Below are 16,537 nucleotides of genomic sequence, written 5' to 3' on the forward strand. Positions count from 1 at the left end.
ACCTAACCGCCGTAGCCATCCTATGTGACTTTCATTGTTCTGACCCTTTTTAAGATAAACTGGCCATACACGAGATAAGTCGTCTGAAACTACATGTGTATCGCATGATTGGCCTAACTTAGCCGATCATTTGCCACAGCCGAGGGGTTTGGGCTTTTGTGTTTTAAACTGGCAACATTATCGGCCTATTCAGTCTTTTCTGTTGCTTGTGGGATCGTTCATACAAATACATGGACGGTTGATCGGCTGTATAACAGATGATCATTGTCTTACGTGTATGGCCGGCTGTAGGCTGCGAGAATTGTTTTTGGGAAATAAGAAATATCTTTTTAGAGGAGTAGAGGTTAGAAGCACCATTAAAAAAAAAAACTTTAATACTTAGCATCCAAATGTTTTCCAAAACATTCTTCTCCCTCTGCGAATTAAAAATCGAAAACAATAGGTTGACGTTATTTCTAATTTTACTAGCACACTAATGATATTCAAGATGCTCATACCCAGATTTTCAAAGTCTGATTAAAACTTCAACTACCCAAACAAGAAACTTAAGGATAAAGTCATTGTGGATTTACTAAAAAAATGTATGCAAATTATGTATTTGGGTTGAGTTACACCAATGAAGAATGCTTAGAAAACTAAGAAAACCTCTGATCTGTTTACTATGCAGGCTGCATTAAATTTTAATCTAAAGTATACAACAACTCAATTTCATATACGTCAGAATGCAGCAAAAAATGCTCTGTGGTTCTTAAGTAGATAATTGGCCAAACAGTAAATTCCAAAATTACCACATAGAAACATCTAGAAAAAAAAAATTATAATTTGAGGATAAAAAGCAATTTGCTTAAAAAAAAATAAAAAAATAAAAATATTTTGTTGTGCCTTTTTTGCTAATAGGAGGATGGACCTGTAGCTGTAATATGCTGCCCTTTGCTTCTGTCAGCTGAATAGGCTGCTATAGGTGTGTATGATTCCAGACTTTAAAGAGGTTGTCCGATTTTGGCAAATTAACATTTTTTGCTTAAAAATTAAAATTATACAATTTGCCCAAATGCTAACTGTATGAATTCCTCACGGTTTCCAAGATCTCTGCTTGTGGTTATTCAGTAGGAACATTTATTGTTTACATCCCATGGATACAATTCCGGCCCAGGTCATGTGATGACACACAGGAGCTGGAATCCTTAGAAGACACAGCTCTGATACACATACTGTAATGATCCCAGCACCTGTGTGTCCATCACATGACCATGGACAGAATTTTATCCACTGGAAGCAATGAATGTTCTTACTGAATAACAAGAGCAGCTTGAAAACCATGAGGCAATAATAAGTAATAAAAACGATAATGAATAATTATATAACTTAATTATACAAAACAAACATTAAATTTGCTGAAACCGGAAAGCCTCTTTAAATAGATTTTTGGGGTTTCGAATGCTTCTGCCTGAAATATCACTCCATCATACTTTTAAACACTAGCTATATTCTTGTGAATATGCTTCATAATTCTGGGATGCTCATTTCTCTGAAGGTCCAAAATACCTCCTTCTAACTGCTAAGAACAAGGCCTACACCAGTCACTGAGGGGAAAACGGTCTGGCAGTCAATAAACTAATCAAAAACATACTCCATATTATCTATTGCTACTGTTAGCACAATATACACCATTCAGCCATAACATTAAAACCACCTGCCTAATATTGTGAAGGTCCCCCTCTTGCCATCAAAACAGCTCTGATCCATCGTGGCATGGACTCCATAAGACATCTGAAGGTGTTCTATGAAGCCCTGCCAGAAACCACAGGAGTACAAAGATGGCAGACCTGGGGGCCTTTAGGTTCCCAGGCTGCCATAAGCATCACCCCCAATCGCATTGCGATGGCACATCAGAGGGGAACGCCCCCCCCCCTTATTTTAAAGGCTTAAATGCTGCAGTCGCAATTGACGGCGGCATTTAAGTAGTTAAACTGGCGGAATCGAAGTGATCTTCGATTCCGCCCGTTGCACTGGGGTGTCAGCTGTAATATCCAGCTGACACCGCTCAACAAGAGTGCGCGCAAAATACATCCCCATGGTGGATGACAAAGTTGTGAGGTGAGGCCTCCACGGATCGGACTTGTTTTTCAGCATATCCCACAGATGCTAGATCGGATTTAGATGGGAATTTGGAGACCAAGTAAACACCTTGAACTCTTTGTGATGCTCCTCAAACCATGTTCCTGCAGTGTGACAGGTCGCCTTTTTCTGCTAAAAGAGACGAATGCCATTAAGGCTGGGTTCACACAGTGCGTTTTTTGTTTTGGTTGATGAGTGCCCATTGAGAGACATGGAAGATTATTTACCAAAACAAAAAGTTAAAAATGCAACAAAAACGCACATCTTGAACCAGCTTTAGGGAAAACCGTTGCCATGAAGGGGTTTACTTTAGATAGGTGGTATGTGTCAATGTAACATCCACACGAATGCCAGTACCCAAGGTTTCCCAGCAGAACATTACCCAGGGAATCACATTGCCTCTGCCGCCTTGGCACTAGGATATGGGAAGAAGGCATCTGTTCCCCCAGGGGAAACGACGCACACGGCAAGCTACACGATGTAAAAAACAAAACAAAAAACAACTTGATTTATCAGACCAGGCCACCTTCTGCTATTGCTTCATTTTCCAGTTCTGTTGCCCATGCCACTTGTAGGCATTTTCCGAAATGGACAGTGGGTCAGCATGGACACTCTTTGCGGTTTGCAGCTATGCAACTACAAACTCAGCAAACTGGTGTGCACTGTATGTTCTGACAACTTTCTATCACAGCCAACATTAATTTTTTCAGCAATTTGTGCTACAATAGCTCTTCTGTGGGATCAGACGAGATAGGCTAGCCTTTGCTCTCGAGATGTATCATTGAGCCTTGGGTGCCCATCACCCTGTTGCCAGCTCACCGGTTATCCTTCCACTTTTGGTAGGTACGAACACCCCACAAGACCTGCCATGTTTAAGATGCTCTGACCCTAGTGTCATCTAGCCATCACAATTTGGACCTTCTCAAAGTTTTGCGGATCCTTACTCTTGCCCATTTTTTTTGCTTCCAACACATCAACTTCAGGAATTGACTGTTCGTTTGCTGCCTAAAATATCCAATCCCTTGACAGGTACCATTTTAACAAGATAATGAATGCTATTCCCTTCAACAGTCTGTTTTTTTTAAGGATCCGGCTGACCGGTGTATATCAATGTAAAACAACCAGAACTTCAGAATTTCTTCCTTAGCACCATTGGCATGATGGAATATTTTCTGTGGTCAAAATAGCAAAAAAATTTCCCACCCAACTTGTCAAGGACATAATGTTTTGAAATAGTACTATACTACATTTAAGTTGCCAATGGCACTGTCAACAGCTAGAAGCATTAGAACGGAGATGACATTTAGATCAAAATAGAACAGCAGTTTATATGTCACAGAGACTAAAAGGACAGATAATCAACTCAATATAGAGTAAATTTGTAATCTTCCAGCAATCATGGGTCCAAACAAAAGTCAGTTTATGGAGTGAAAAATATAACACGCACAAAACACAAATACATATGGTCAAGAGTTCCAGTGTGAACCTTGAATTCTAGAAATTGTTTAGTTAAAAGGTTCACATACTAACAAAACAAATACATATAGGATACGGTTACTTTTGCAGTTACATTTTCAATAAAACAAGCAGATTTTTTCATGTTTATCTTGGGATCCTACCTGACATATAGCGATCGTTTTTGACTTGTTCGAAGAGAGCCCGAACCTGAGCTTACACTACTGTTCATCATCTGCTCCCTAAGATCATGTATCTTAGCTTCAAATCGACTATATTCTATAAAAAAAGGTATACAAAATACATATAACAATTGCTTATTATTTGCAATAGTCTTATAATATGCTTCTAAACAAAGAAATTGACTGGTTGTAGGGTATTGTTTGACCTCGTTAGGCCCTGTTCACATCTGGATAGGAGGCTCCGTTAGGGGCCTCCATCACAGATTCTGTCATTTTTGACAAACAAAATAGCGCAGCATGCAGAGCTATATTGACCGGCAAAATGACGTTGTTGTGCTCCTATGGCGAAGAACAACAGTACCCGGAACGTAGATGTGAACAGAGCGCCTTCGGCTAAATTCACGCGATGGTGAAAAACAGCCGTGCGGTTTCAGACCTTTAGAGTTCTATGGGTGTAGTCACACGGCCGTTTAATGGCCAGCGAAAACTGGCGGTCAAAAAGTAGGCCATATCCTATTTTTGGCCGTTTTGACAGCCCCATGGCTCTCATAGAAGTCAATGGATCAGTTGTTACCGGCCGTTTTTTAGGGATCAATCCTTGTAACGGCCAGTAAAAACTGATCCTGGCCAAGGATTCCCCGCACACAGTGCTACTTTGAGCGCTGAGCCTGGGGAAGCCCTTGAGATTACGGTCTATATATGGACAGTGATGTCGGGCTTTCAACTGTGGAGTCTCTGGCCAGAGCATCACAAGTCCTATTTTTTTGATGGCTAGTATTCCCGGGCCGTTAAAAAAAAAAACTTTTCACGGTCGTGTTCACTGTAGTATTCACCGGGCAGTTTTTCACTGTCATGTGAATGTAGTCTAACACAGCAAGGCTATTAATGTTTTTTTTTGTTTATGAACCACACGAAAACATTAATCACCTGACCACTGTAATTAAAAATGAAAAAAATAAATAATTGTGTACCTTCTGGACGGTATTGGGCAATAATAGTCACAGTTTGGCCAGCATTTTTCAGAGCTACTGCTGCTTGTTCATGAGTGGCTGCTCTGAGATCAACACCATTTACCTAGAAGATGAAGAATAAAAGGATATGGTATCATATTAGAGGTGTCAGACGAGTAGTGTACAAAAAAAACAGTATTCAGAAGTTTGAGAAATAATGAAAACCCTTTAATGAAATCTCTGTAGCGGTTTTATTCAAAGGTTAAGTGGATCTTTAATTATAGAAAACATCTGGTATGTTGTGGAGAAATGTCATAAAATGTCTTCACTAGGGAGAGTTTGAGCGTGGTCAACCCCATGACAGCTGGAGCAAAAAGGCTGCGGCATTCTGCAAGGTGTTGTGCGTTCAGCTCCTGTCTGCTTCATTCAGAAAACAGGCCATAGACTTGCGCAACAGTCATTGGCCTGTCTTCTCCTCTACCTAATGAAGCTACGAGAAACCAATGAGAGCCAAAGGGGCATGGCGGCCTCTTTATTCTAGCGATCAGTAAGATACCCCTCTGACGTCCATCACAAACCCCAGATTTTCTATAATTGGAAACACACAGCTACCTCCCACCAAGCAGCTCAGACACACACTTATACATTATTTTGTAGTATTTTTTTTCTGTAATATATTTTTTAACATATCACAGCAATACACTTCCCATTACATTAGCCGTCCTGTCCCATTGATCTACTTTCTATTAGTGAGCGACATCCTTGCCATCTCCTGACCTAGGGCAATAGTTAATCTATACTCCAGTCCCTGACTCATGAACATGGTGGTGTAAAATAGAAATTTTACAGATTGATTTTTTTTCATCAATTGAGGCATGCAAGGGATTTAAAGAACCATCTCCCATGAGTTTATAGTTAAAAACCGGGAAACTAAATTTTTCAAGAATTCACGCCTATTATACTTTAAATAACAGAATATACAATGGAGTCAAAGTCACATTTAGTGATAGTTGTGTGACGAAAAAAAATAGCAAAAACATGTTTGGTAGCTAAAAACCCAGTTTGCAAAAGATTTTCCTTACACACAAAAAAATAAAAATGCTGAAAGCAAGGACTAGGTAAAGATTTGTGGTTTGAAAAGATATGTAGCATATACTAGAAAAAAACCAAAGCTCGATCCTATGGCGTAAACATGTGGTAGATCTTGGCTCAAAATAAAATGTTGTGATAGAAGGTTAAAGCCACTTATTTGACTTACAGGTGAAATATCAAGGATTATAAGACGGAAGACCTTTTCATATACAAAAAAAACCAAAAAAACCTTGTCATTTTTATCATAGCATTCTTTGCTGTGTAAGGACAATGCCTGCAGCTGCATTGCTCCTGTTTCCATATGACACTTGCTGTTCTGTGATCTGGTGGTTCAAATGATATATATGCTATGTAGGATGTAGTCATTGATGTGGAACGTGATTTGGGAGAACACAGCAGTACGTATGATGTAGCGGGGGGACAGAGTGTACACACCATGAGGTTTCTAAATAACTAAAACAAACATACCGATATAATACGATCCCCTTTCCTGAGCTCTCCACTTAAATCAGCAGGACCCCCTGCAAGGATAAATGAAATAAATATTCCTTCACCGTCTTCTCCACCAACAATGTTGAAACCTAGTCCTGTGGCACCTCGAAATAAAATAATTTTCCGTGGTTCCCTACAAAAGAGATTTAAAAAAAATAGAATATATATGGTTTTAGCTGTAAGTGTGTGTTATCTATAAAAACACAGAACCTTAAAAACATAATAAAAAAAAAAAAAGGGGAGCAGCAAAGGCTAGAATTACAGGCGGTGGAAAGAGGACAACTAAGAATGTGTTTGGTCTGTTAATAAATCCTGTTGGCAAGAGGTGCAGTATATTTAAGTCCAAAAATAGATTTTTACGATTGTCTGGAAGAGACTGAAAGGGCCTGTCCTCACTACTGGTGTTACTATTCAGCTCCCCCTTGGCAGTTGAAGCCAGAATATGTGACTTGGTGCCAAGCACAATGTTAGCGCAATCCCAAAAAAAATAATTATTCCAAAAGGACCAGCGACATGTGATGAACCGCCAACATTCTCAAGAGCTGCTAATGACGATCACAAATAAAAATATAACTGGAGGCTCTCGGAGTTGTACATATGTGAGAAAGTTTCTACCATAGGGTTAGACATTTTAGGACTCCTATTGAATCCCGCAACACTACAGTAGGGATCTAGTCAGCATGAAATGGCCGCTACTCAGGACTCGTAAAAAAGGAAGGTATTTACAAAGTTACTCAACTAATTTTCATTGTATCTGTCAAGAGTAAAATATCATTCAAATGAGGGCATGCTTAAAATATATATATCTTTACCGTGTTAAATCATCATCTCCAAGCATTCCTTTCGGGACAGGGGAATATCGGCTAGGGGACGGTGGTAATGGATGACCAAGAAATCCAGGTGAACTGATATGATTATCCGTTTGCTGAGAATATGCTGCAAACACAATTAAAAATTTACTCACTAACAATAAACAATTAACAATAAAAAAATGTATATACACAAAACGTTAAAACAAATAAACTGGGCCCGGTATCTGTCTTTAAAGGGTAACTAAACGTTAGTATCATATTGACATGTCAGAAGTTTTGATTGATGGGGGTCCGAGCACGGAGACCCCCACCAATCGCTAAGACGAAGCGGCAGAATCGCTCATATGAGCGCTCAATTGCTTAATTTCTGTTCGGCTTTTTCCGAAAATCAATGTATCGGAGTAAGGGCTCAATAGCAAGTCTATGAGCCCATGCACCGCTACATCGGCTTTCCAGAAAAAGCCGAACAGAAACGAAGAGGCTGAGCGTTCACACGAGCGATTCTGCCGCTTCGTTTTAGCGATTGGTGGGGGTCTCAGTGCTCAGACCCCCACAAATCACAACTCCTGACACGTCACTATGACATGTCAGAAGTTCGTTGAACGTTTAGTTACCCTTTAACGTATAGACAGAATAAAATCTCAAGTCATACAACTCTGCAGAATAATGTAACTATATAAACAATAAATAATTGTTCTCCAACTTTGTGCAACCGAGATGCACCAACACCAATCTATCCTGGTTAGAGAAGAAGATTAAGCAAAACCGGAAAAGTGAGTGGGGAAGGGAAATAAAAAACTAAATTTCTTCATAACTTCTATTGACCACTTACAGTTTGTGATATCTGGAGGAGCATAGCTGTCATTCATAAACATGGTGGTAGGCTTTGCTACTTTGAGAGTTACAAAATCGGAAGTATTTTTTAAAGCAGTCACAGCTTCTTCATGACTAACTTCTTCCAAGCACACCACATTCACCTGCAGGGAAAAGACAATTTGATTCATCTACCTTACATTAAATCTACAACATGTGTCACTCTTACAGCTATTCTGCAGAATAATGTAATAATACTTAACAAGTAGGTGCATTTTCCCCTCTAAACAACTTCCTGGCAATCAGCGATGACAAATAAAGGACAGCACATATAGACATGTTACAGGGACGGTCACATGATCGGCCAAGAAGCCTGACCGCAATATTCATTAACATATCTGGTACCCTTTAATCTGGAACAACTCTATTTTAGAATTTTTATTTTTATTGCGAGTTGACCCGCAAGTTCAGAGCGGAGTGATTTTTTTTCTGTGAAGAGTTCTTAAAGGGAAGGTGTCACAAAATTTATATATTTTTTTTATATATATTATGGCTTTTAGTAGGTCATTAAAATAAATTTTATTTGTGTTTTTGTGTTGTACGTTTTACTTTTTTCTTTCTTTTACTTCTCTATCGGGCTGCCATTTTTTTTTCATCTCTGTATGTGTTGATTAACGACACATACAGAGATGGAATACGGCACATACATCCCCATAGAGAATGGGAACGAGAGCCGTTCCATTCACTATAGCGTACGCCGTCTGTGTGGGGACGGCGCATGCGCCGATCCCACACAAATAAAAAGGAAGGTCTTTGGCAGAGCGACATCCGGCGCCATTTTCATGTGGACCGGAAGCCGCGGCTGGACAGTAAGATGACGACTTCTGGTCGCGGCTTCCGGCCATACGGTCAGACGCAAGGACTAGGAGCGGCAACGGCAGGAAAGTTAGGTTTGTGATGTGTGTGTATGTTTGTGTTATACTGTGTAATTACCACTGTATCTAATCCTCCTACACGATGCATTCGCTCAAAAAATGGCGGCACACAGTGTAGGAGGTTTGAACATTCACCCCCCTCCTTTCTCCTGGCACTACCCAGGATAAAGGAGGGGGGATTGTGCGAGGACACTAGAGCGAGTGTGTCTTCTCCAATCTTGCAGCATAAAGCAATGAGGTTGCTTTACCACATGCCAATGCTGCAATTTTGGGAATTACTCCCTCTAGTGACCAGCACATGGAAATGTTAAAAAATTTGAATCTAATTTATAATATTTCCTGACTTGTGAAAAAATTGTAAAAATTAAAACAATGTGTAATCATTTATATACTAACGGTTTAACTAAAAAAACAAAAAAATAAAAAAATTTCTAGCGACACATTCCCTTTAATGCTTTATACAGCCTGTGCTTCTTCCTCCCTTTCTCACACAGACATAGCCGAGCAATTCTGGGATAAAATGTTTAGGATAAAACCACGCAGTTTGTTTGTGGTCTGCAGCCTACTTCACATAGGACTGAATCAGAGCTGTATATACAAAGCAGTAGAATATATCAATCCAGGCTTTGCTCTTATTCAGCTTGTACATTTGTTTCTATGTAGCTTACAGCAAATCCATCTATTCTCTTATACACCAAAATAACCTTACTTTAGCTACAGATAATAAAATATTAAAAGGCAAAAAAAAAGGTCCATAGAGGATAACGGATTAAAATTACAGGTTTTCTTCACCTGACCTTGAACTTCCTCTGTTGGGGCAACAGTAACGTGTAGAATAGTTTTCTGCATTCTAGTAGCTATCCTCCGGTCACATGAAGCCATGTATTAGAAAACAACGTAACTCCCCTGACGACACTGCTATCGACAGGAAGTCCCAAGGCCATTATATCACATCAAGAAACGTTAAGTACATAAATATGTTCCTGTGATATGGGAAACTTGCCAAAGTGTGGACCCCATTCTCAAGTATGTCAAATACTATTAAATTGCACACCCGATAAATAAATAAATGAAAACAATTTCTTGTCAAATCATAAAGAGGACCGGTCATGTTTTTTTTTTAAACCACATACCTCCCTTTCCTGGCATCCTCTCGATTCCAGCGCTGTAATTTTTTTTGCCCCTCCCGTTGTCCCCCTACAGTCCCTGCTCAGCTTGGCGCCATATAAGATTACTTTGAGTAAAGGTACAGAGAGGAGGATCTCTCCTCAGTAGACGTTGCCTTATGCATCACTGTGACGCCGACCAATCAGAGCGGGTCTTCTGCATCACTGTGAGGGGGTCTGCTCTACTATTTAGGTGTATTTAATTTACTGCAATGTAATCTTAAGAATAAGCCTGCTCTTCCTGCTGGAAATTCACATTCCGTGTACAGATCATTGCAACAAGAGTTGACTACAACCATTCTATTGTATTTAATAAAGCATGTTGCAAGGATATGTACACGGATTTCACATTTCTAGAAGAGCAGAGAGATATCAGCAGCACATCACAGTGCAAGATTTATGGAGAGTAGTTTCCAAAAGAACATATATATGGTGTAGGCCGTGTCAAGTCGTAGCCACTCAGACTCTAATATAGTCACGAAATTCAGAAAAATCACAGCACACTTTTCTTTTTTCAAAGTATCAAAAAAGTGAAAAAAACACACCAAAAACATTTTCCCACCATAATAAAGAGCGCCATTTCGACCTCTAAAGCAGGGGTTTTCCCATCAGACGCATTTAGGACATATCCACAGGCTATGTCCTAAATGTCAGATAGATGCGGGTCCCACATCTGGGACCCACACCCATCTCTAGAACGGGGCCCCCTAAACCCAGTTCTACTGCTTTGTGTTGTGGTTGAAGTGTGTGACTTCCGACCATGAATTACACAAACCGTGTAGTTCGCTGAGCTAAGCTGTTTCCGTAAGTCCCCTAGAACTGATTCTGTGACTGCCATTCACTACTATGGGAGTTACGGAAACAGCGTAGCTCAGCGAGCTAAGCAGTTTCCATAGTTCATGGTCGGAAATCACACGCTTTAGCCACAACACAGAGCAGTAGAACGGGGTTTAGGGGGCCCCCTTCTAGATACGGATGTAGCCATCTTTATCTTGACTGATAACTTGCTGCAGCGTGATATCACACAATAAAAGCCATTGAAAAACTCAAGATAAAGGATCTTGCCACTGTGTATTTGATGCATTAAAAGTCAAGGTAAAGACGGCTACATCTGTATGTGCAGGTCCCAGAGGTGGGACCCACATCTATCTGACATTTATGACATATCCTGTTGATAGGTCATAAATGTTTGATGGGAAAACCCCTTTAAAAACTCCTTCCTGTCTTTTGACGTCAGGCGGCGCGGGTGCTTAGTCTACAGAGACGTCTTTTGGTGTCTGTGTAGATGAGGCTGATGAGCACTCATCCTCTAAGCAGGAGCTGTTACTAACAGCTCCTGATCTTAGAGCAGCCTCCTGAATACAGCTGGGGTCGGAAAACATTCGGACCCCAGCTGTTTAACCCTTTGATTACCTCGGTCTGTGACCGCGGCATGATCAAAGGGAATTCCCCTCTTTGATTGCATCACCGGGATTCCGGTGATGCGATCAAACACCGGGGAATCCCTCTGCAGTCAGCCCATGGGACCTACAAAGGACCCCAGGGCTGTCTGTTCCGTTTGCCTGCTGTTCGGGCACACTATGTGCTGCCTGATCAGCAGCCTGTGTCATAGTGACACAGTGTAATGTATTAGCATACAGGAGTATGGTAATACATTACAAGTAAAAAAAAAAATAAAATAAAAAATTACAAATAAAAGTTATCCCTTGATGATTAAAAAAAAAAGGTAACAAAAATAGATAAATTAAAAAAGTCCCAAAAAGAGTCTTTATTTTGCATCAAATACATTTTATTGCCCCTACACTAAATAAAAACAAAAAACCTACACATATTAGGTATCTACACGACCGTAATAACCTGAAGAATTAATCTAATGGGTTATTTAGCGTGAAATGTGAATGGGATAAAAAAGAAACAAGAAAAACTATGGCGAGAATCGCTTTTTCCTATATTCACGCCGTAAAAAATTTTTTTTTTTAACCCCAAACTGTGGGGAAAAAAAATACAATTTCTCTCGCATAAAACAAGGCCTCATACAGCCACGTCAATGAAAAAATAAAAAAGTTATGGCTGCTAAAAGGCAGAGAGGCAAAAACAGAAAAATTGAGCTGGTCATTAAGGTCTTTTCAGGCCCGGTCATTAAGGGGTTAAACGTGCAGTATTTATAGGCAATATGACAACATAACATCAATTACATATGCAAATCCATATACATAACAATCAGATCGCTACAAGTACTTTCATACATAAATGTGCATAAAATTCATATTAACCCACTTAGACACATTATGGATGGAAACGTGGACTCAATCCAGATGAAATATTCTGATCATAGATACAACTAAATACATCAAATCGGCGTCCAGTCATCTCTACTGCCCACGAATGAACCAATATCTACGTAAGGAAAGCATTAGTATCTCCTGTATGCTCCGTCCACGTGACACTACGTGCCACGTTATAAACGCACTAGCTTCCAGTACCCTGAATACATAATACACGTGACCAGCGTGCCGCGTCATAGCACAAGCCCTGCATAAAAACGTCCGGTCTCCAACCGCTCATACGGGAGCCAAAAAAGACAGTATTCCTGTACCATATAAATGGCTAACTTAAGGTATCATTATAATTATTACCAGCCAAGCCAGTTCTTTTACCATTATACAAAGAAAGACATGCCCATATCGTTATAGTACCATATTAGTCTTATATTAGTCTTAAGTCCTCAGGTAACCCATTCAACGATCACCTATACCTATAACAGAAACAGGATGAGGGCAAAGAACGAAGAACCTACATGTTCCCCTCCCATAAACACCAAAGCCAGCACCCCCTAATTGGGGACAACCTGCAATGAGAAGAACTCGTGGGGGGCATACAGCAAAAAACTGCAGAGAATATCATCCGATTTATGATATCCCATCTGCAGAAGAAACCCATAGGACAAAAAAAAAGGCAAAATTCCACAAAAAGAGAGGGATCAACCCATATAGAATTGGTTTAATCCACAATAGGGACAGCAGTAGGGAGAATAAATTTCTTCTCATACATGTACTTCCCTACAAGTATATAATTACATATGAATAAAGAAGTAAATGACACATTGCACATAGATCAGGCTCATTTGCCAGAGGCACGCTACTCGTCGGATGTTAAGAATTATTATACCAAGTCCAGTGCGGAATTCCATCTTGACATCACCATACGTGCAAAAAATGTAAGATCTTTGGAAAGCGTCATGAAATTTTAAGCCCCACTGCACATGTAGCAGATTTGCTGCAGAAAATACTCAATGGAAGACTAACAACCAGGAGGATGAGATTTTTAAAAAATCTTATCCACATGATGCTGAACATTTCCCGCATTAAAATGAGCGCATGCTGCGGTTTTTTCTTTTTAGCTGAAGCATGCTCATTTTGTTCGGAAAATCACTGCAGAATTCACCCTTTTCAACGTAGAAGGGGTGAAAGCTGCAGCAAAATCCCCAGGTAACAAGGCATTAGAGGACGTTTAGAATGTTCTGTTCAGCAAAACCATAATTCTATTTTTCTATAAAATAAATTTTGTACATACAATACAATTTTTAAAATCTAAAATGCCAAATACCTACAATTATCTGCACAAAAAATACTTCCCATTTACGATACTTTTCTTCTAATGATAAAATTAGAGATTGCTTGGCAAAAAGCAGAACACCCATTGGGTTCGGTGTGGGTAGAACGGTCTCTGCTGGTGTTGTTTTTTTTAATAATTTTACGACCACCGTAATGCTTACTTACTGCAAGAAGTTTGTCCCCAATTTGAAGTTTGCCATCTTTGTGTGCTGCACCTCCTTCAATGATCTTTGTGACATAAATACTGTTGTCACCAGGGATGTGCTGATTTCCCACACCGCCAGCTATGCTGAAGCCAAGGCCTAGAAAGATTTAAAAAATCAAAAATAAATAAAAAAAACAAAAAACAAAAAAAAAACCATTTACACAAAAGGTCAGTAATGCCACATATCTGGCACTACCATATAGTTCCTTTATGTAAAAAATTCAAGAAATAATTAGGTTCCCCGTAGAATATATCAAGACCAGTTATTTGTGTGCAGCTGGTAATACACGAAGCATGGATTACAAATGACGCGTAACCACTTGGAATTTCACGATTACTGCTACATGGCAAGGCAAACAGGTGAACTCCTCGGGAATAAACAGGGAACAAATATATCAATATATATTAAAAAAATAAATAAAAATAAATAAAAAAGTCAATTAGCCCCTTAATGACTGGGCCTCAAAAAGGCCTTCATGACCAGCTAAATGTTTCTGGTTTTGCCTCCCTGCCTTTCAGCAGCCATAATTTTTAAACTTTTTTTATTTTTTCATTTACGTGGCTATATGAGAATTATTTTTTTAGCGCAGTTTGGGGGCAGAAAAAAATTATCCACTGTGTAAGTTATATCATTTCTTTTTACGGCGTGAATATATGAAAAAGCGATTCTTAACTTTTTTTAAACATTTTTTAATCCCATTAAAGGATAACTTTATTTAGAAAGTACTTTTTTACTTAAAATGTATTAACATGCTTTTGTGTGGTAATACATTACACTGTGTCACTATGACATAGGCTGCTGTTAGGGCAGCACACAGTGTGCCTTAACAGCAGGCAAACTGAACAGACAGCCCTGGGGTTCTTCTTTCTAGGTCCCCGGGGGCTGACTGCAAAGGGATTCCCCGGGGACCCGGAAGAGGGGAGTCGTCTTTGTTCATGAAGCCGTCACGGATTGCGGCGATCAAAGGGTTAGACAGCTGGGGTCAGAATGTTTTCCGTTCCCAGCTGTGTTCAGGAGGCGGCTCTAAGTTCAGGAGCTGTAAATTACAGCTCCTGCTTAAAGCAGCGCTCATCAGCTTCTGCTACAGTGTTGCCAAGAGACGTCGCTATAGACGAAGAACATGCACCGCCTGCTTTAAAAGACGGTGGGCGGTCGTTACGTAGTTAAAGATAGCCGATTCATTGATACTAGGCTATTACAAATAAAACCATTTGAATCAGTAAAACGAACGTTTAGTTACCTTTTAACAATCTTCTGATGTGTCATAGTGACATGCCAGAAGTTTTGATCGGTGGGGGTCTGAAGCGGCAGAAGCGTTCGTGCGAGTGCTGAGCCACTTAGTTTCTGTTCGACTTTTCTCGGAAAGCTGATGTAGCGGTGTACGGGCTCAATAGGAAGTTTATGGAGAATACAGACAGTGTATCTTGAGTATTTTTAACAATAGACAGCCAATACTGTTTATGCCACAGTGGTTCCAGTACAGAATCACAACACACCACTTAGATCCTCTTTGCATTTTTTCATTTTATTTTTAGGTTTTGGGACAGAGGTCACCAAATTTCACAATAAAACCTGGATACATTAATAAAAGGGGTTATCCAGGATTTTATAGCAGTTTCATAGGCTATCAATACTAGATAGGTGGGGGTACGACTATTGGCGCCTCCACCGATCAGCTGTTTGAAGAGGTTGCAGCGGTCGTAAAAGCAATGCAGCCTCTTCATTGTTTATATGGATTTCATTTTTGTTCGTAGCGGCAATTCAAGTTAATGTGGACGGATTGACTGGGAGGGGCCACCATTGGACCCGCTAGATTTTTTATTACTTATGACAGAAATTTACGCATATTATAGTGCAAACTCCGTCTGATCACAGGTATAGATTAAGTTCTGTCATTGAAATCTACACCGGCTATCTTGTTTTTTTTTTAAATTTCTTTCAATGGAACAGTCCTAGATGCGCCAAATTTATTTATGCTCCGGGACTGACCTGCATGAGTACCCCCAGTGCCTTTATTCAATATGTTGTTTCTTGAAATTTTTACCAAGTTCTGCTTGGATAAAGCAAAGCACTGATTTCTATTTATAAACTAGAGAATTATCTGATGATTTCAACCATTTTGTCACAGCTAGTCGTAGTGGAGAATTTCTGCCGTGGATTGTGTCACGTGTGGATTTTGTTGCAAATTTAACTTCGTATTTGCCACGGGATATAGAATCGACACCGCAACTCTGCATAAAATCCGAGACAACTGGCTACATCCTTACAATTCAGCACAATGGTAAATAAAGCAGCAAGTATTGCATATTACTGGGCCAGTTTTAGTTTTTAGATCTAAGCAGATCATAATACACATTTTACCTGAAACCTAGGTCAGGATATGATCCTTAACCCAAAGGGGACATGTGAATGGTCTGTACCATAAGCTATTGTAATATCACTCACCTAAAAGGGTCAATGAAGAGCCCTTCCATTTCTTTAGAATGCTCTGCAATGCGCTTTTCTCTAGTTGCCTGGCAACCTAATCAGGGAACTAAAGAATATCTAGTGGCCACAGTACATATACAGAGGCTTGCTTAAGGTGCCAGACTACAGAGCACAGCATATTAAATCTAGAAAGATCACATTGTACCAAGTCATTTCATCTCAGAGGAAACGGAGTTATTGCTGGCAGTGAATCTGGGTAAATCAACGTCAAAAAC

At 39.8% G+C, this 16,537-nt stretch overlaps 1 protein-coding gene across 27 annotated transcripts in view; it reads right to left on the reverse strand.

Moving 5' to 3' along the window:
* Window positions 1-16,537, reverse strand: part of DLG1 (discs large MAGUK scaffold protein 1) — a 247,776-nt gene that overhangs the window by 66,781 nt on the left and 164,458 nt on the right. For all 27 annotated transcript variants that reach the window (XM_075861717.1, XM_075861714.1, XM_075861712.1 and 24 more), the window contains 6 exons: window positions 13,795-13,931; window positions 7,934-8,078; window positions 7,102-7,225; window positions 6,266-6,422; window positions 4,727-4,829; window positions 3,738-3,852 (listed from right to left, as the gene is read on the reverse strand). In XM_075861717.1, coding sequence (XP_075717832.1) covers window positions 3,738-3,852; window positions 4,727-4,829; window positions 6,266-6,422; window positions 7,102-7,225; window positions 7,934-8,078; window positions 13,795-13,931 — 781 coding nt within the window. The remainder of the gene's footprint in view (window positions 1-3,737; window positions 3,853-4,726; window positions 4,830-6,265; window positions 6,423-7,101; window positions 7,226-7,933; window positions 8,079-13,794; window positions 13,932-16,537) is intronic.

The sequence above is a fragment of the Rhinoderma darwinii genome, chromosome 4, assembly GCF_050947455.1.
Source record: "Rhinoderma darwinii isolate aRhiDar2 chromosome 4, aRhiDar2.hap1, whole genome shotgun sequence".
Classification (NCBI taxonomy): domain Eukaryota; kingdom Metazoa; phylum Chordata; class Amphibia; order Anura; family Rhinodermatidae; genus Rhinoderma; species Rhinoderma darwinii.